General features: G+C 40.1%; 1 protein-coding gene and 1 pseudogene across 1 annotated transcript; one reads left to right on the top strand and one right to left on the bottom strand.

The window, feature by feature from the left end:
- Nucleotides 1-10: 10 nt before the first annotated feature.
- On the bottom strand, nucleotides 11-11,506 carry LOC109892516 (splicing factor ESS-2 homolog). The gene is made up of 12 exons (XM_020485101.2): nucleotides 11,144-11,506; nucleotides 10,630-10,868; nucleotides 9,973-10,527; nucleotides 9,532-9,700; nucleotides 9,327-9,416; nucleotides 7,880-8,049; nucleotides 7,600-7,717; nucleotides 3,216-3,349; nucleotides 2,957-3,059; nucleotides 2,666-2,775; nucleotides 2,465-2,580; nucleotides 11-2,303 (listed from the first exon to the last, which is right to left on the bottom strand). Exons 3-12 carry the CDS (start codon nucleotides 10,108-10,110, stop codon nucleotides 2,024-2,026), a joined length of 1,428 nt encoding a protein of 475 aa, XP_020340690.1. The 5' UTR covers nucleotides 10,111-10,527; nucleotides 10,630-10,868; nucleotides 11,144-11,506; the 3' UTR covers nucleotides 11-2,023.
- Nucleotides 344-1,326, top strand: LOC109892518 (testis-specific serine/threonine-protein kinase 1-like; annotated as a pseudogene).
- Nucleotides 11,507-13,159: the final 1,653 nt, after the last annotated feature.

Raw genomic sequence — 13,159 nt, 5'->3', positions numbered from 1 at the left:
TTTCATGAAATGTAATGAAAGTTATTTTTTATCAATTCACACATTGATTATAATTATTTTCTTAATGTATACATGTAGGCATCATATACAATTCACTAATGTTATAACATCCTTTCAGATAACATGCAATGACTGGGAAATGAGCCATGCGCCTAATGGCATACATCAATGACTGCTTTTGAGGAATTAAACATTCCATTATTACACAAACAAACATGTAATAGAAACAAAGATCGTAATTTCCCAAGTTAGTGATCAATTATAGAATGTTGATCACACATAGGGTGTCAATAAAGGTGTATTATAACATTCACCAAAATAGTTCGGGTCGTCCTATTTAGCCATGGACGACTCACTGGTGCTAAGGAAACGGGGTTATACATTAGGCATCAGTTTAGGCGAGGGTCGTACGCCAAAGTAAAATCCGCTTATTCCGAGCGTCTGAAGACCAATGTGGCAATCAAAATGATTAACAGAAAAAGGGCGCTGCCGGATTGTTTTGAGAAGTTCTTGCCCCGGGAACTGGACATTCTTGCATCCCTAAACCACCGCAACATCGTCAAGACCTTCGAGATCTTCAGAAGGCAAGGTGTACATGATTATGGAGCTTGGTGTGCAAGGGGACCTACTGGAGTTCATCAAATTCAGGGGTGCCTTGCCCGAAGATTTCACCAGAAAACTGTTCAAACAGCTGTCACTTGCAATAAAATTCACACACGCCTTAGATGTTGTTCATAGAGACTTGAAATGTGAAAACCTGCTATTGGACCAAGACTTTAATCTCAAAGTGTCAGACTTTGGTTTCGCCAGGAGGATCAAATATGATGAGGATGGACAAATGATTCTCAGCAAAACGTTCTGTGGCTCTGCAGCCTATGCATCACCAGAGGTATTACAGGGGGTCCCATACAACCCCAAAGTGTATGATGTTTGGAGTATGGGGGTCATTCTATTCCCTATGATGACTCCAATATCAAGAAGATGCTGAAGATTCAGAAAGAGCATCGCATTGATTTCCCACACAGTAAAGCTGTCCCAACAGAGTACAAAGGCTTGATATATCGCGTGCTTAACAACAATGTGGCCCAGAGGGTAGAGATTGACGATATCCTTGAGCATGTATGGGTGCAGTCCAAATCACATGATGGTAGTACGAGACGGGAAGATGGGCCTTCCACATCGGAAGCAGCTGGCTCCAAAAAGGAAAGGATGGGGGAAAGTAGTAAGAATCCTCATGGCAATGAGAACAAGAAAAGGGGTGAAAGCAGAGGCCGAATCAGATCCAAAACCTTCAGTGGAGAGCGAAGATGCAGCTGGGACATTTAAGCACACCAAGAAAAAATAATTCCCTGATGCAAGGAACAACATCCCTGCTGATTCCTGATGTTGAAGTCCTGGATTTATTCCACTTGAATAGTTCATAATCATTGGAACATACATATTTGTCAAGATGAACCATAGAGACTTCGTTACATTTTTAGATGTCTAGTCTGCTATGACAAAGGTGAGTGTCAACATTTGGGATTTACAACAAGGCAATTTTTAGGTTGAGGACTGAAAGATTAGATTGCAGAAAAAGGCATACAATAGAGGCTTACATTTGAACATATTAACAAACCAAAAAATCAACAAAGCCTCGTAATATTCACCAAGATTAAAATAACATCAGCCTAGGCTATGTACAATTATATCATCTCTTTGGATCCCACATATTGTAAGTTATCCAGTCTTGGAAGGTTTCTAACACAGTACATACTATGCATTTCTGTCCAACACCCTAAAAACAGTAATGACCTGAGTTTTCCAATTATCCTTGAATTCAGAGTTGGTATTATGACTCGGCCCTTCATTGTGCACAGACTGTTCCAGCCATAAAAGGCAAGTCCATAAAATCCAGGGGGAGGGCCTGAGGTGGGTTAGAGAGAAACATGGCTGGTAATTTGCTTGATGACAACTTGCTTTAAACATGTAAGAGTTCACTTCCTCAAGATAACCGTTCTCTCTCAGTTTTGCTTTACTCCAGTCAGAAGAAGTCAGATGCTTTCCTCCTCTTGGGAAGCTGCAGTAAGTCGTCTGTGATGGATGCTGGGTCCTGGGAGGCGGGGGTCCTAGCTTTGCTTGGTGTCGGAGTGCCTGAGGGAGTGGCTGGACCACCCAGGGGGGTCTTGGAGCCTGCTCCTCTGTGTGTGGGTGATGGTGTGTAGCTTGCCCTTAGAGCTTTGTCTGTGTATTTGCTGGAGGTGCGGTTTACAAGCCTCTGAAGGGCAGGGGTCAATGCTGGGCTCAGGCCTTTTGGGGTGAGACTGAAAGACAGAAATTAGGTTTAAAATAATAAAAGCATTTTAAAAGGACTAAGAATTTTGTATAACAAGAGGTCATAGAATTGAGCTATGAAAAAACATGAGGTTTTGCAAATACAAAGATCAAAGCAATTTAGTTAAATAAAACTTCAATCCGTTTTTACCTTGCCAGGTTTTCTGTGACCTTTCGCAATGCTTCTTGCTTCTTTGCCCGGTTTTTGGCGGCAGCCTCATTGGCCATTTTCAAACCCAACCTCTCTCTTCTTCCTGGTTCTGGAATCTGTGTGTCAGATTATCTCAGGTTAAGACACTACTCTGAACAAAACATTTTGGGGGGGGGGGGGCTGCCAGCCATTGGCTTGTACCTTAAATGATGGGCCGATGCTCCTCTCTTGAAACGGTGCGTCAGACCCATCCAGGCGAAAGGGGGTGCTCTCTATCTCACCCCAGGTCATCAGGGGGGACTCAGCCATACCTGGTAGGACCATATCAGGTTAGGGGAGTTTAGTTTTTATGCAGTTGGGAAAGTTTTATGGAAACCTCTCTAACAGCACCAAATGTTGGAAAAACATCTATTCTTACCCAATAACTAAGTATTTCTGATAATTATTTAGTTGTTGAGAATATTGAAAGTGATCTTGAATATAACTACTTACCTGGGGAAGGGCAGGGAGTTCCTTCAAACCCATATCCATTCACGTTAGGGGAATCCTGGGCATTAAGTTCTTTGCCATCTGGGCCTACTTTACCCTGTTTGAACTGGAGATAAACACTCAGTCAGATAAATCATTCAGGATCAATCCATTTAATTTGATCTTTAGATACCATGACCTTCCTCTACTTTAAAATCCCTTTACTAAAAATAGGATACAACCATTTACTTAAAACCAATAACTTGTCAGGAAAGCACTTTACCTGTGCATTGAGGGCTGCAGCCTGTTGAAGCTGGCATTTGTTAAGGGCTTTGCTGAAGGGGTCTCCCACAAAGCGAGTGTTCTTGTGAATCACCTCCCTGGGTTTCTTGAAGAGTGTGTCATCATCTTGGACACCTTATTAAAAAAGATCATGAAGGTGTTCAACTCAACTTATACAACATCAAATAATTCATCATGTACAGTGCCTTCAGAAAGTATTCACAGCCCTAGACTTTTTCCACATTTTGTTGTGCAGCCCGAATTTAAAAATAATAAAATTCAGATTTGCCATCACTGGCCTTACACATAATACCCCATAATGTCAACATGGAATTATGCTTTTAGACATTTCTACAAATACATTTTAAATGAAAAGATTAAATGTCTTGAGTCAACAAGTATTCAACCCATTTGTTATGGCAAGCTAAAAATAAGTTCAGGAGTAAAAATTTGCAATAATAGTGTTGAACATTATTTTTGAATGACTACCTCATCTCTGTACCCCACACAATTACAATTATATGTAAGGTCCCTTAGTCGAGCAGTGAATTTCAAACACAGATTCAACCACGAAGACCAGGGACGTTTTCCAATGCCTCGCAAAGAACGGCACCCATTGGTAGATGGGTAAAATGTAAATAAACAGACAAATGAATATCCCTTTGAGCAAGGTGAAGTTATTAATTACACTTTGGATGGTGTATCAATACACCCAGTCACTACAAGGATACAGGCATCCTTCCTAACGTAGCTGCCAGAGCCTTTAAAACAGTTAGAGTTTAATGGCTGTGATAGGAGAAAACTGAGGATGAATCAACAACACAGTAGTTACTCCACAATACTAACTTAATTGACAAAGTTAAAAAAAGGAAGCCTGTAAAGAATAAAACACATTCCAAGACATGCATCCTGTTTGCTGTAAGGCACTGAATTAAACTGCAAAAATGCAGCAAAGAGATTAACTTTATGTCCTGAATACAAAGCGTTCTGTTTAGGGCAAATCCAACATAACATCACCGAGTACCCCTCTTCATATTTTCAAGTATGGTGGTGGCTGCATCATGTTCTGGATATGTTTATCATCAGCAAGGACTAGGGAGTTTTTTTGTTGATAAAAGGAATAGAGCTAAGCACAGGCAAAATCCTAGAGGATAACCTGGTTCCGTATGCTTTCCGAAAGACACCGGGAGATAAATTCACCTTCCAGCAGGACAATAATCTAAAACAGAAGGCACAATATACACGAGTTGCTTACCAAGATGACACTGAATGTTCCTGAGTGGCCTACAGTAGTAGTTAGAGTTTTGACTTAAATCAGCTTGAAAATCTGTGGCAAGACTTGAAATGTCTAGCAATGATCAACAACCAACTTCACAAAGCTTGAAGAATTTTAAAAAGAATGTGCAAATATCGTATAATCCTGGGGCCTCATTTAATCAATCATGTGTAGGTATAAGTCTGTGCGCAAACCGTGCGATCATTTCCACACAAAGTGTCAGATTTATCAATATGAAAGTTTTTTTTTTGTTTGCATACATTTACGCACTGCCATGGCCATGCGTACGCACAGTGTCATGTGATGGAACAAGGGAGCTGATTTAAGTGTACAATTGGGAAAACATAAGTTGAAAATGTGTGAAATTGTGAAAGTAATCATTTAAAATGTTTTTCGATTTAATTGTATTACCATTGTGAACTCATGCATTTGTTATGATAATCCATATAAAGTCAAGAAATTGTATTTGTCACATGCGCCAAATACTAATTCAAGTACAACTCTTCAAATTCGACTCTTCAGGATTGGTGGGCCCCTGTGGGACGGTTGAGCCAATGTAGGCTAATGCGATTAGCATGAGGTTGTAAGTAACAAGAACATTCCTAGGACATAGACGTATCTGATATTGGCATAAAGCTTAAATTCTTGTTACTCTAACTGCACTGTCCAATTTACAGTAGCTATTACAGTGAAATAATACCATGTTCTTGTTTGAAGAGAATGCACAGTTTTGAACATGAAAAGTTAATAATAAACAAATTAGGCACATTTGGGTAGTCTTAATACATTTTGAACAGAAATGCAATGGTTCATTGGATCAGTCGTAAACGGTGCGCACACTGCTGCCATCTAGTGGCCGAAATCTAAATTGCACCTGGGCTGGAATAATACATTATACCCTCTCTTGCATTTCAAAGATGGTACAAAACATGTATTTAATTTTTTACGTTTGTTTTCTTCTTTGTATTATCTTTTACCAGATCTAATGTGTTATATTCTCCTACATTCCTTTCACATTTCCACAAACTTCAAAGTGTTTCCTATCAAATGGTACCAAGAAAATGCATATCCTTGCTTCAGGGCCTGAGCTACAGGCAGTTAGATTTGGGTATGTCATTTTAGGCGAAAATTGAAAAAAGGGTCTTATCCTCTGAACAGAATAATCAATTTAAAGAAATGTAGCCAATTGAATCATTACTATTTTTAACTAACATTAGATAGTTAATCAAGAGATTATTACCTTTGCCATGATTCGACAGTCTCATCCAGCTCATCATGGCATTTGTAGTTCTTTATGATATGATTCGACAGTCTCATCCAGCTCATCATGGCATTTGTAGTTCTTTATGATAGCCACAGTAGCATCTAATTATCATTTCATTTTTGGGATGTAAATACAGGCGACTATATTGATAAGTCACCTTGTCTTAAAGAGATTTACATGGTTATCAAAACATCACGCCAGGGTTAGCCTAAACAAAACACAGCCCTTATTTGAAGTGTTTCTAAAATCCCCTATGGGAAAAATGAATGGTGAAAAAATTATTGGAACCATTTCCTTTGACCGCTAGGTTTTATAGGTATTATGACTTCTACTGTGGTACTATATTGCTAAAACAACTTGAATTGTCCTGATGGTTCTCTCTTTGAAGCTATGTTTTTATTTGTACTGGTCAAGCAACAACTGAGTGAGACAAAACGTTTTGGTTGTACTCAGACACTAGCACCTCTAATCCAGTAGATTTTACTTCTAGCTTTTTTTGCTTGCACTGTTGTGTTTCATGGTACGTCATTCTATATTTTGTACATTTTGTACTATTTAATGGAGCTGCCAGTTGAGGACTTGTGAGGCGTCTGTTTCTCAACCTAGACACTAATGTACTTGTCCTCTTGCTCAGTTGTGCACCGGGGCCTCCCACTCCTCTTTCTATTCTGGTCAGAGCCAGTTTGCGCTGTTCTGTGAAGGGAGTAGTACACAGCGTTGTACGAGATCTTCAGTTTCTTGGCAATTTCTCGCATGGAATAGCCTTCATTTCTCAGAATAAGAATAGACTGATGAGTTTCATAAGAAAGTACTTGGTTTCTGGACATTTTGAGCCTGTAATCAAACCCACAAATGTTGATGTTCCAGATACTCAACTAGTCTAAAAAAAGGCCAGTTTTATTGCTTCTTTAATCAGAACAACAGTTTTCAGCTGTGCTAACATAATTGCAAAAGGGTTTTCTTAAATGATCAATTAGCCTTTTTAAAATTATAATCTTGGATTAGCTAACACAACGTGCCATTAGAAGACAGGAGTGATGGTTGCTGATAATGTGCCTCTGGACACCTATTTAGATATTCCATTAAAAATCTACAACAGTAGATTTACAATAGTAATTTACAACATTAACAATGTCTACACTGTATTTCTGATAAATTTGATGTTATTTTAAATGGACAAAAAAAAGTGCTTTTCTTTCAAAAACAATGACATCTCTAAGTGACCCTAAACTTTTGAATGGTAGTGTATGTAAATGAGATATTTCTGTATTTCAATTTAAATACATTTTTCTTGAGTGGATGGTCATAATTGCAAATCATTTGTTGACAGTAAATTGACCACAAGAAGCCGAAACAGGTATGAAACACAGCTAAACCCCTCAAACCTTGCTTACATTTGTATACGATCACGTCTCTCTTATGTGAGGGAATACTTGAACAGATTTCATGAATTAAAATCACTGATTATGTTGTTCAATTTATTACGTCCAACAACAAAAAAACACAATCGTTTTTTTTTGGCTCAGAAAACTTGGGGGACCAAATAAAGCCACCCACAGGGACAAATTTGGCCCGTGGGCCACCAGTTGAGGAACCCTGGTCTATAGTATAGGATTTGTATGTGTGACTTTGTTCAAACCCCCGAACTGACATGGTACAAATCTGTTGTTCTGCCCCTGAACAGGCAGTTAACCCACTGTTCCTAGGCCGTCATTGAAAATAAGAATTTGTTCTTAATTAACTGACTTGCCTGGTTAAATAAAGGTAATAAAAAAATCAAAAATAAAAAGCAAGATAACAGGTACGTTTATCATGCAGGAAAATAATTGTTTGGCTCATCCTCACCCTCTGGATAGTACATAAGGGCATTCTTTGCTTTGTACTCCCAGGTCTCCAGTCCTGCCTTTACACACTCAAGGGCCTGCTTCTCAGATGAAGGAAGTGCAAGGTTTTCTTCATGCCGCTAAAAATCAGAAACATGCTGTTATAACATATCTGTTAATTGAAGGAGAAAATATAAATTGTTTTCAACTCATGAAATAACACCCTAGGAGCATTACATACTACAGCATTTGAGTAGTGTGCAATTCACATGTGATCAAATGAGAGATTATGGCAAGTGTACCTGTTTAAATTCAGCCTCTGCCTCATACAGCCACGCATGCCTCAACTTTTCCTTGTCTTCTGCCAGAACCATGATCTGCTCAAAGGATGCATTATCCTCACTTGTGTTCTTAGCCAAGAAGCGATCAAGACAGGGCAGCTCTTTCTCTTCCTCATCTCCTTCCTTGTTCACTACAAACACATAACATCAACAAACACAGGGAATACATCTTACTGCTGAAATTGAGTTCTTTACATAGCACTATATAAGAAATCAACGACCAATTACCACTAGATCATAACAGCTGGAAGACCTATATTCTAAATAGTCTTGAGAGCCATTGTAAAGTTGGGTGTCCTTAAGCTAAGCATACATTATATGACAACAAAAATCTTTAAATTGGGGGAGCAGTTACATTATGCGAACTCTCGGCAAAATCTTGTAATCCTAAAGTCTGCAATTGGTGTGCTCATATGACATGAGTTTGCTTACTTACGGGCGCTTTCCAACAATGCAGAGTAAGAAAATAGAGAAATAATAGAAAAGTAAAACACGCAATTGTAACAATAAATACACAGCGAGTAATGATAACTTGGCTATAAACAAGGGGTACCAGTACCAAGTCGATGTGCTCGAGTATTTCCAGCCTTGGTGCATCGGTACCGCTTGTCATGCGGTAGTAGAGAAAACAGTCTATGACTTGGGTGGCAGGAGGCTGACAATTTTTAGGGGTTTCCTCTGACACCGCCTGGTATAGAGGTCCTGGACGGCAGGTAGCTCATTGATGTACTGGGCCGTACACACTACCCTCTGTAGCGCCTTGCAGTTGCCATACCAAGCGGTGATGCTGCCAGTCAAGATGCTCTCAATGGTGTAGCTGTATAACTTTTTGAGGATTGGAGGGCCCATGCCAAATCTTTTCAGCCTCCTGAGGGGGAAAAGGTGTTGTCGTGCTCTCTTCACAACTGCGTTGGTGTGTGTGGACCACGATAGATTCTTAGTGATGTGGACACAGAGGACCTTGAAGTTCGACCCGCTCCACTACAGCACCGTTGATGTGGATGGGGGGGGGGCGTGTTCTGCCCTCTTCCTCCTATAGTCCATGATCAGCTCCTGTCAAGTATAGACACTTGACAGCTGGTCAGCGCACCCCTTCACTACACAAGATATGACCAAAAATGTCTGGTATGTCAGAATTATTTTTTATATATAAATAATAAATAAATCAGGACCTAATATGCTTATCAGGAAAGCGCAAGAACCCAAATCGCACATCTTTCAATCGCTCACATTATGCGACCTACAACGTCTTGGTCGGCACCTACGACTTCTAGGTTTTACCTGTGATCCCAGAAATTAGTTGTGGATCGCAAATCATTGCAAAATAAAATGTTTAAATTGTGAAAGGTGTGGCTAACTTTAGACAGAGTAGTGCCATTTTCAGTCACCCTGGTGAACAGGAACTTACCCACGTCTGTTCCTTTCTTGTTTTTGCCCAGTACAGAAGAGGGAGACCCAGGACGACCCTCTGGTGTCTCAAAGGAAGCTGGAGTAACATCTAAACAAACCAGTGGGTGGCATATTATTATGGCCCCACTGCTGCATTCATAGACAACCAGTACATTATGTGGAAAAGAGTTTCCTTGACACAATTTACTTATCACCTTACTCACATGGGGCAGTGGAGCGTGGTGTGGACTTGGCTAAAGATGACCCATACTTAATGGATATTTCCCTCATCTTCCCAAGATCCCCATTTTCCTCAGCTTCGAGGTAGTCCTTCTGTGCATGTAACTTGGTCACATCTGGGAAAAAGTCCCTCTGGATGATCTTCTCTAAACTCTGTTGAAAGTCATACAAAACAGACAAGTTAGGAAGACATTGGCAACTATCAACACGGCCTAACCCCAACACACACAGCACATACTAAACAATGCGGTTGTATGTATAACATCACCACTATGTTTGTTAAATCACATTTATCTGTATTGACCTTAACTTAGATTTGCAGCAACACTGTAAACCTACTGTATTATTAGACAGCTGCAGGTAGGCTAAAATGAGCACTGGCTAACTAGCTAGCTTAGCGGTCTGTTCCACAACGTTAACGTTACCTCTATGTAGTTTTCTTCATCGAGAACCTTTCGGTTTGTTTTCTTTGTTTCCTCGGGTGGCTGTCGAAGAGCAACTGTTGTGACAGGATTAGCTGGGACAAGGGTTCCAGACATAAGCGCCTTTCCAAATCCTTCCATTGTCGGTCGCTAGAAGAAGTCAGCGAAATGGTCTCTGGTGGCCTTGACTTCTCTGTTAGCTAGCAAGCCAAACAAAACCTTGCTGAATGTAAATAATCCCGTTATAAACTAAAAAGAGCCTCTGAAAATAGAAGCGTATGAATACCTTAATTTAATTCACGTAGTTATATCAATAGTTCTTAGTTGACGTTTTGCTAATCAAGGAACGTCATTGGGAGAATGTACACGCGTGACGTCACCAGAAATGCTGGCGTTTTTAGAATTAATCTAGCCTCATTATTGCATTGGATGCAAAGTATCCAAACATGTCTTCACGATGGACATATCCGGCATAATCTTCTAGTTTTCCAGGTTTCGCCCACTAAATGCTGTTCTTTTTTGTCGTCTCCACTTCGCTCTTCGGTTTTTAAACCACACCTATCGAAATCAAATCAAATTAAGCTACATTGACTACACGTTTTAAACGTAATAAAACAAACTGATTTAAAAGCGGACAAAAAGAAACACGTAGCTGCCTACCTCTACTCGCTCTTCGTGTAAATGAGTACTCAGTGCTAGTTTTTCCCGCGTCTTCACATCTGGATACTGGTTCTGAAGGAACAGCTCTTCCAGAGCGTCCAGCTGATCCTCGGTGAATATGGTGCGGTGTCGCCGGGTGCGCCTCTGGACCTGACTGAAGGACTGCTCCTCGCTGTGGGTATTTCCTCCTGACCTGCATGGCTCCGGAAACATTCTTCTGGACCATGCATATTGGCATGCTGAATTAAAATAAGTGTTTTTATTTTTGAATAATATTTTTTCTCACAACAAACATACACATACGAACAACAACTTACAAATTTACATTTAAGTGTTTTAGGCACATTGATTTAAAGAACATTGATTTCAGATCAAAGCATGGACATATAGGCCTTCATGGCTAATGGGAAAAACAACTGAACTGCTTTAAACATCATCATTAAACAAACATATATTGCGAGAGTAAAATGAAGCCTGATCCTAGTGTCAAAATTGTCATAGGTTTAAGTCTTACTTTCAGGAGGATAATCAGCCTGGAACACCTCTCCGCAGTGGGAGCAGTAGCAGCAGCATGAACAGGTGTGCTGTGGATGTTCTATGTGGCTCCCAGCAGTAATACTCTCTGATCTTGCTCCATCCTCACTTTGTACAGGGTTGTGGGTGGCACCAGACTGCCTACTCTCCTCACTGTTACTTGGAAATCTGTTCAGTATACTGTCAATTGTGAATGGAAACTTCTGTCTCTCCATCCTACTTGACCCCTCCATGACAAGCTTTCTGCCCAAAGAATTCACTTGAAATTCAAACTAGTGTTTAAAGTGCCAGCCAAGGCATCCAGTTAATGCATCTGGGTGAAGCATATGCCATACAGTAATCCTCTCCCTTCTCCACTGTGCTCAACGACAGACCCACTCGTTCTCATTTTATAAGAGAAATTTAACAAAGAAAAATAAAAAGCAAAAAACATAATCCGCCTATAGACCAGACACATATAAAATGTTTGAAACTTAATTCCCAACTAATCTGGGCAGTTTGGTGAGGGTGTTAGGGGGGATGGGAGATTCAGCTAATCTGGCCCCATTGCTTTGCTTTCGGAAAGATAAATCAGATTTCACTGTATTAAATTAGGGGTACAGAGCTTCTAAGATCCTTATTGTTGTGGTTTTAGAGAAAGAGATTGCTTGGTATTAGAAACATGGACTTATAGATGAACCTGTTGGTGTGACCAAGGACCTATTGGGGATTTGCCCCTGAATTCCTTTCTTCACAACACTTGCAGTCCTCGTTTGTTTGAGTTCACCATCAAAATTCACACAGTTCTATTTATTTTCTATACATTTAGAGGGATTCACCATTTAAATACAAAACAGCAGAGTTTATATCCCTAGTTTTCAATCAATCTGAATCATACAGTTCCAATACGAATATCTACGACCTATTGATCCTTTGTACAGAGACAATTGAATTTAGTCATTTTTGTTGTCACAGCACCCATCCTCACCACACAAAACACAAGCAGGCTGGGAGTAGCAAGGATCAGCTGCAGAGCAGCCGGCATTTAGCATTTTTCAGCATAACAGCCATTCACAAAGGGAGCATATTCAGAGATGAAACATCAGTCAAAATGTACAGGTATGGATAGCCAAGGCTTCTGACAATCTCTCTTTTAGTATTCACAGCATGAGTACTGGGCCTTATCTATGAAGTGCAGTCATTCAGTCTGACTTCTCTGACAATGTGCACTGCTGAGGTGAATCTATTACAGGTTGTATTTATTCTCCAACAAATCCTTTGATTTCATATAAGGCAACACACCTTTTTATCAAGGAATTAATGGATTTTCAGAATCTGTCCTAAGCTCCTCAGATAAGGGGCGTTTGAAAACAGATAACAATAAACACCACCACATCCCTTTCACTGGGGGTTTAATGGCCAGCAGATTGTTGATGTATAGTTTTTTGAGCTGTTGAGATAGCTATCTCTGGTCTTTGTGATTTTTCAAAGGAAGACATTGTATCACATCCACATTGGTTCAAGGGTGTTAAGTTCATTACCAGGGATTAGTATGATAAAAGCACATTATATCGTTGTTGTCAAAGGCACTATTGGTGTGTAAAAACATAGAATCTGGAAAACATACAAGTTTTTCAGCAAAGTACCTGCAATTCTACCCATTTTGTAATTACCTATGCCATGATAGTACAATATCTGAGAGAGAATGACTAAACTAATCAATAGGTTTCCCCTGGAGGTCAGGGCCCCTGGGGATGTTCCCTGCGTGCCCAGTCGGTATTCAGCCATAACTACTACAAGTTTGGAAAGGCTAGACTAACTAAAAATATATATACACTGCCGTTCAAAAGTTTGGGGTCACTTAGAAATGTCCTTGTTTATGAAACAAAAGCCCATTTCTTGTCCATTAAAATAACATAAAATTGATGTGTCGTAACCGGCCATGACCGGGAGGTCTGTGGGGTGACGCACAATTGGCCTAGCTTCGTCCGGGTTAGGGAGGGGTTGGCCGGTAGGG

Source organism: Oncorhynchus kisutch, linkage group LG6, assembly GCF_002021735.2.
Source record: "Oncorhynchus kisutch isolate 150728-3 linkage group LG6, Okis_V2, whole genome shotgun sequence".
In the NCBI taxonomy this organism is placed as follows: domain Eukaryota; kingdom Metazoa; phylum Chordata; class Actinopteri; order Salmoniformes; family Salmonidae; genus Oncorhynchus; species Oncorhynchus kisutch.
Note: the sequence above shows the minus strand (reverse complement) of the source record. Positions and strands in the feature narration are given on the sequence as shown.

What these genes read in the sequence shown, in the direction of transcription:
- LOC109892516 (XM_020485101.2), bottom strand. Translation starts at nt 10,110, where the DNA reads ATGGAAGGATTTGGAAAGGCGCTTATGTCTGGAACCCTTGTCCCAGCT. An exon ending in ACCACGCTCCACTGCCCCAT is followed by an intron (nt 9,417 to 9,531) that starts GTGAGTAAGGTG and finishes TGGTTTGTTTAG; the next exon opens with ATGTTACTCCAGCTTCCTTT. An exon ending in GTCACAGAAAACCTGGCAAG is followed by an intron (nt 2,304 to 2,464) that starts GTAAAAACGGAT and finishes TCTGTCTTTCAG; the next exon opens with TCTCACCCCAAAAGGCCTGA.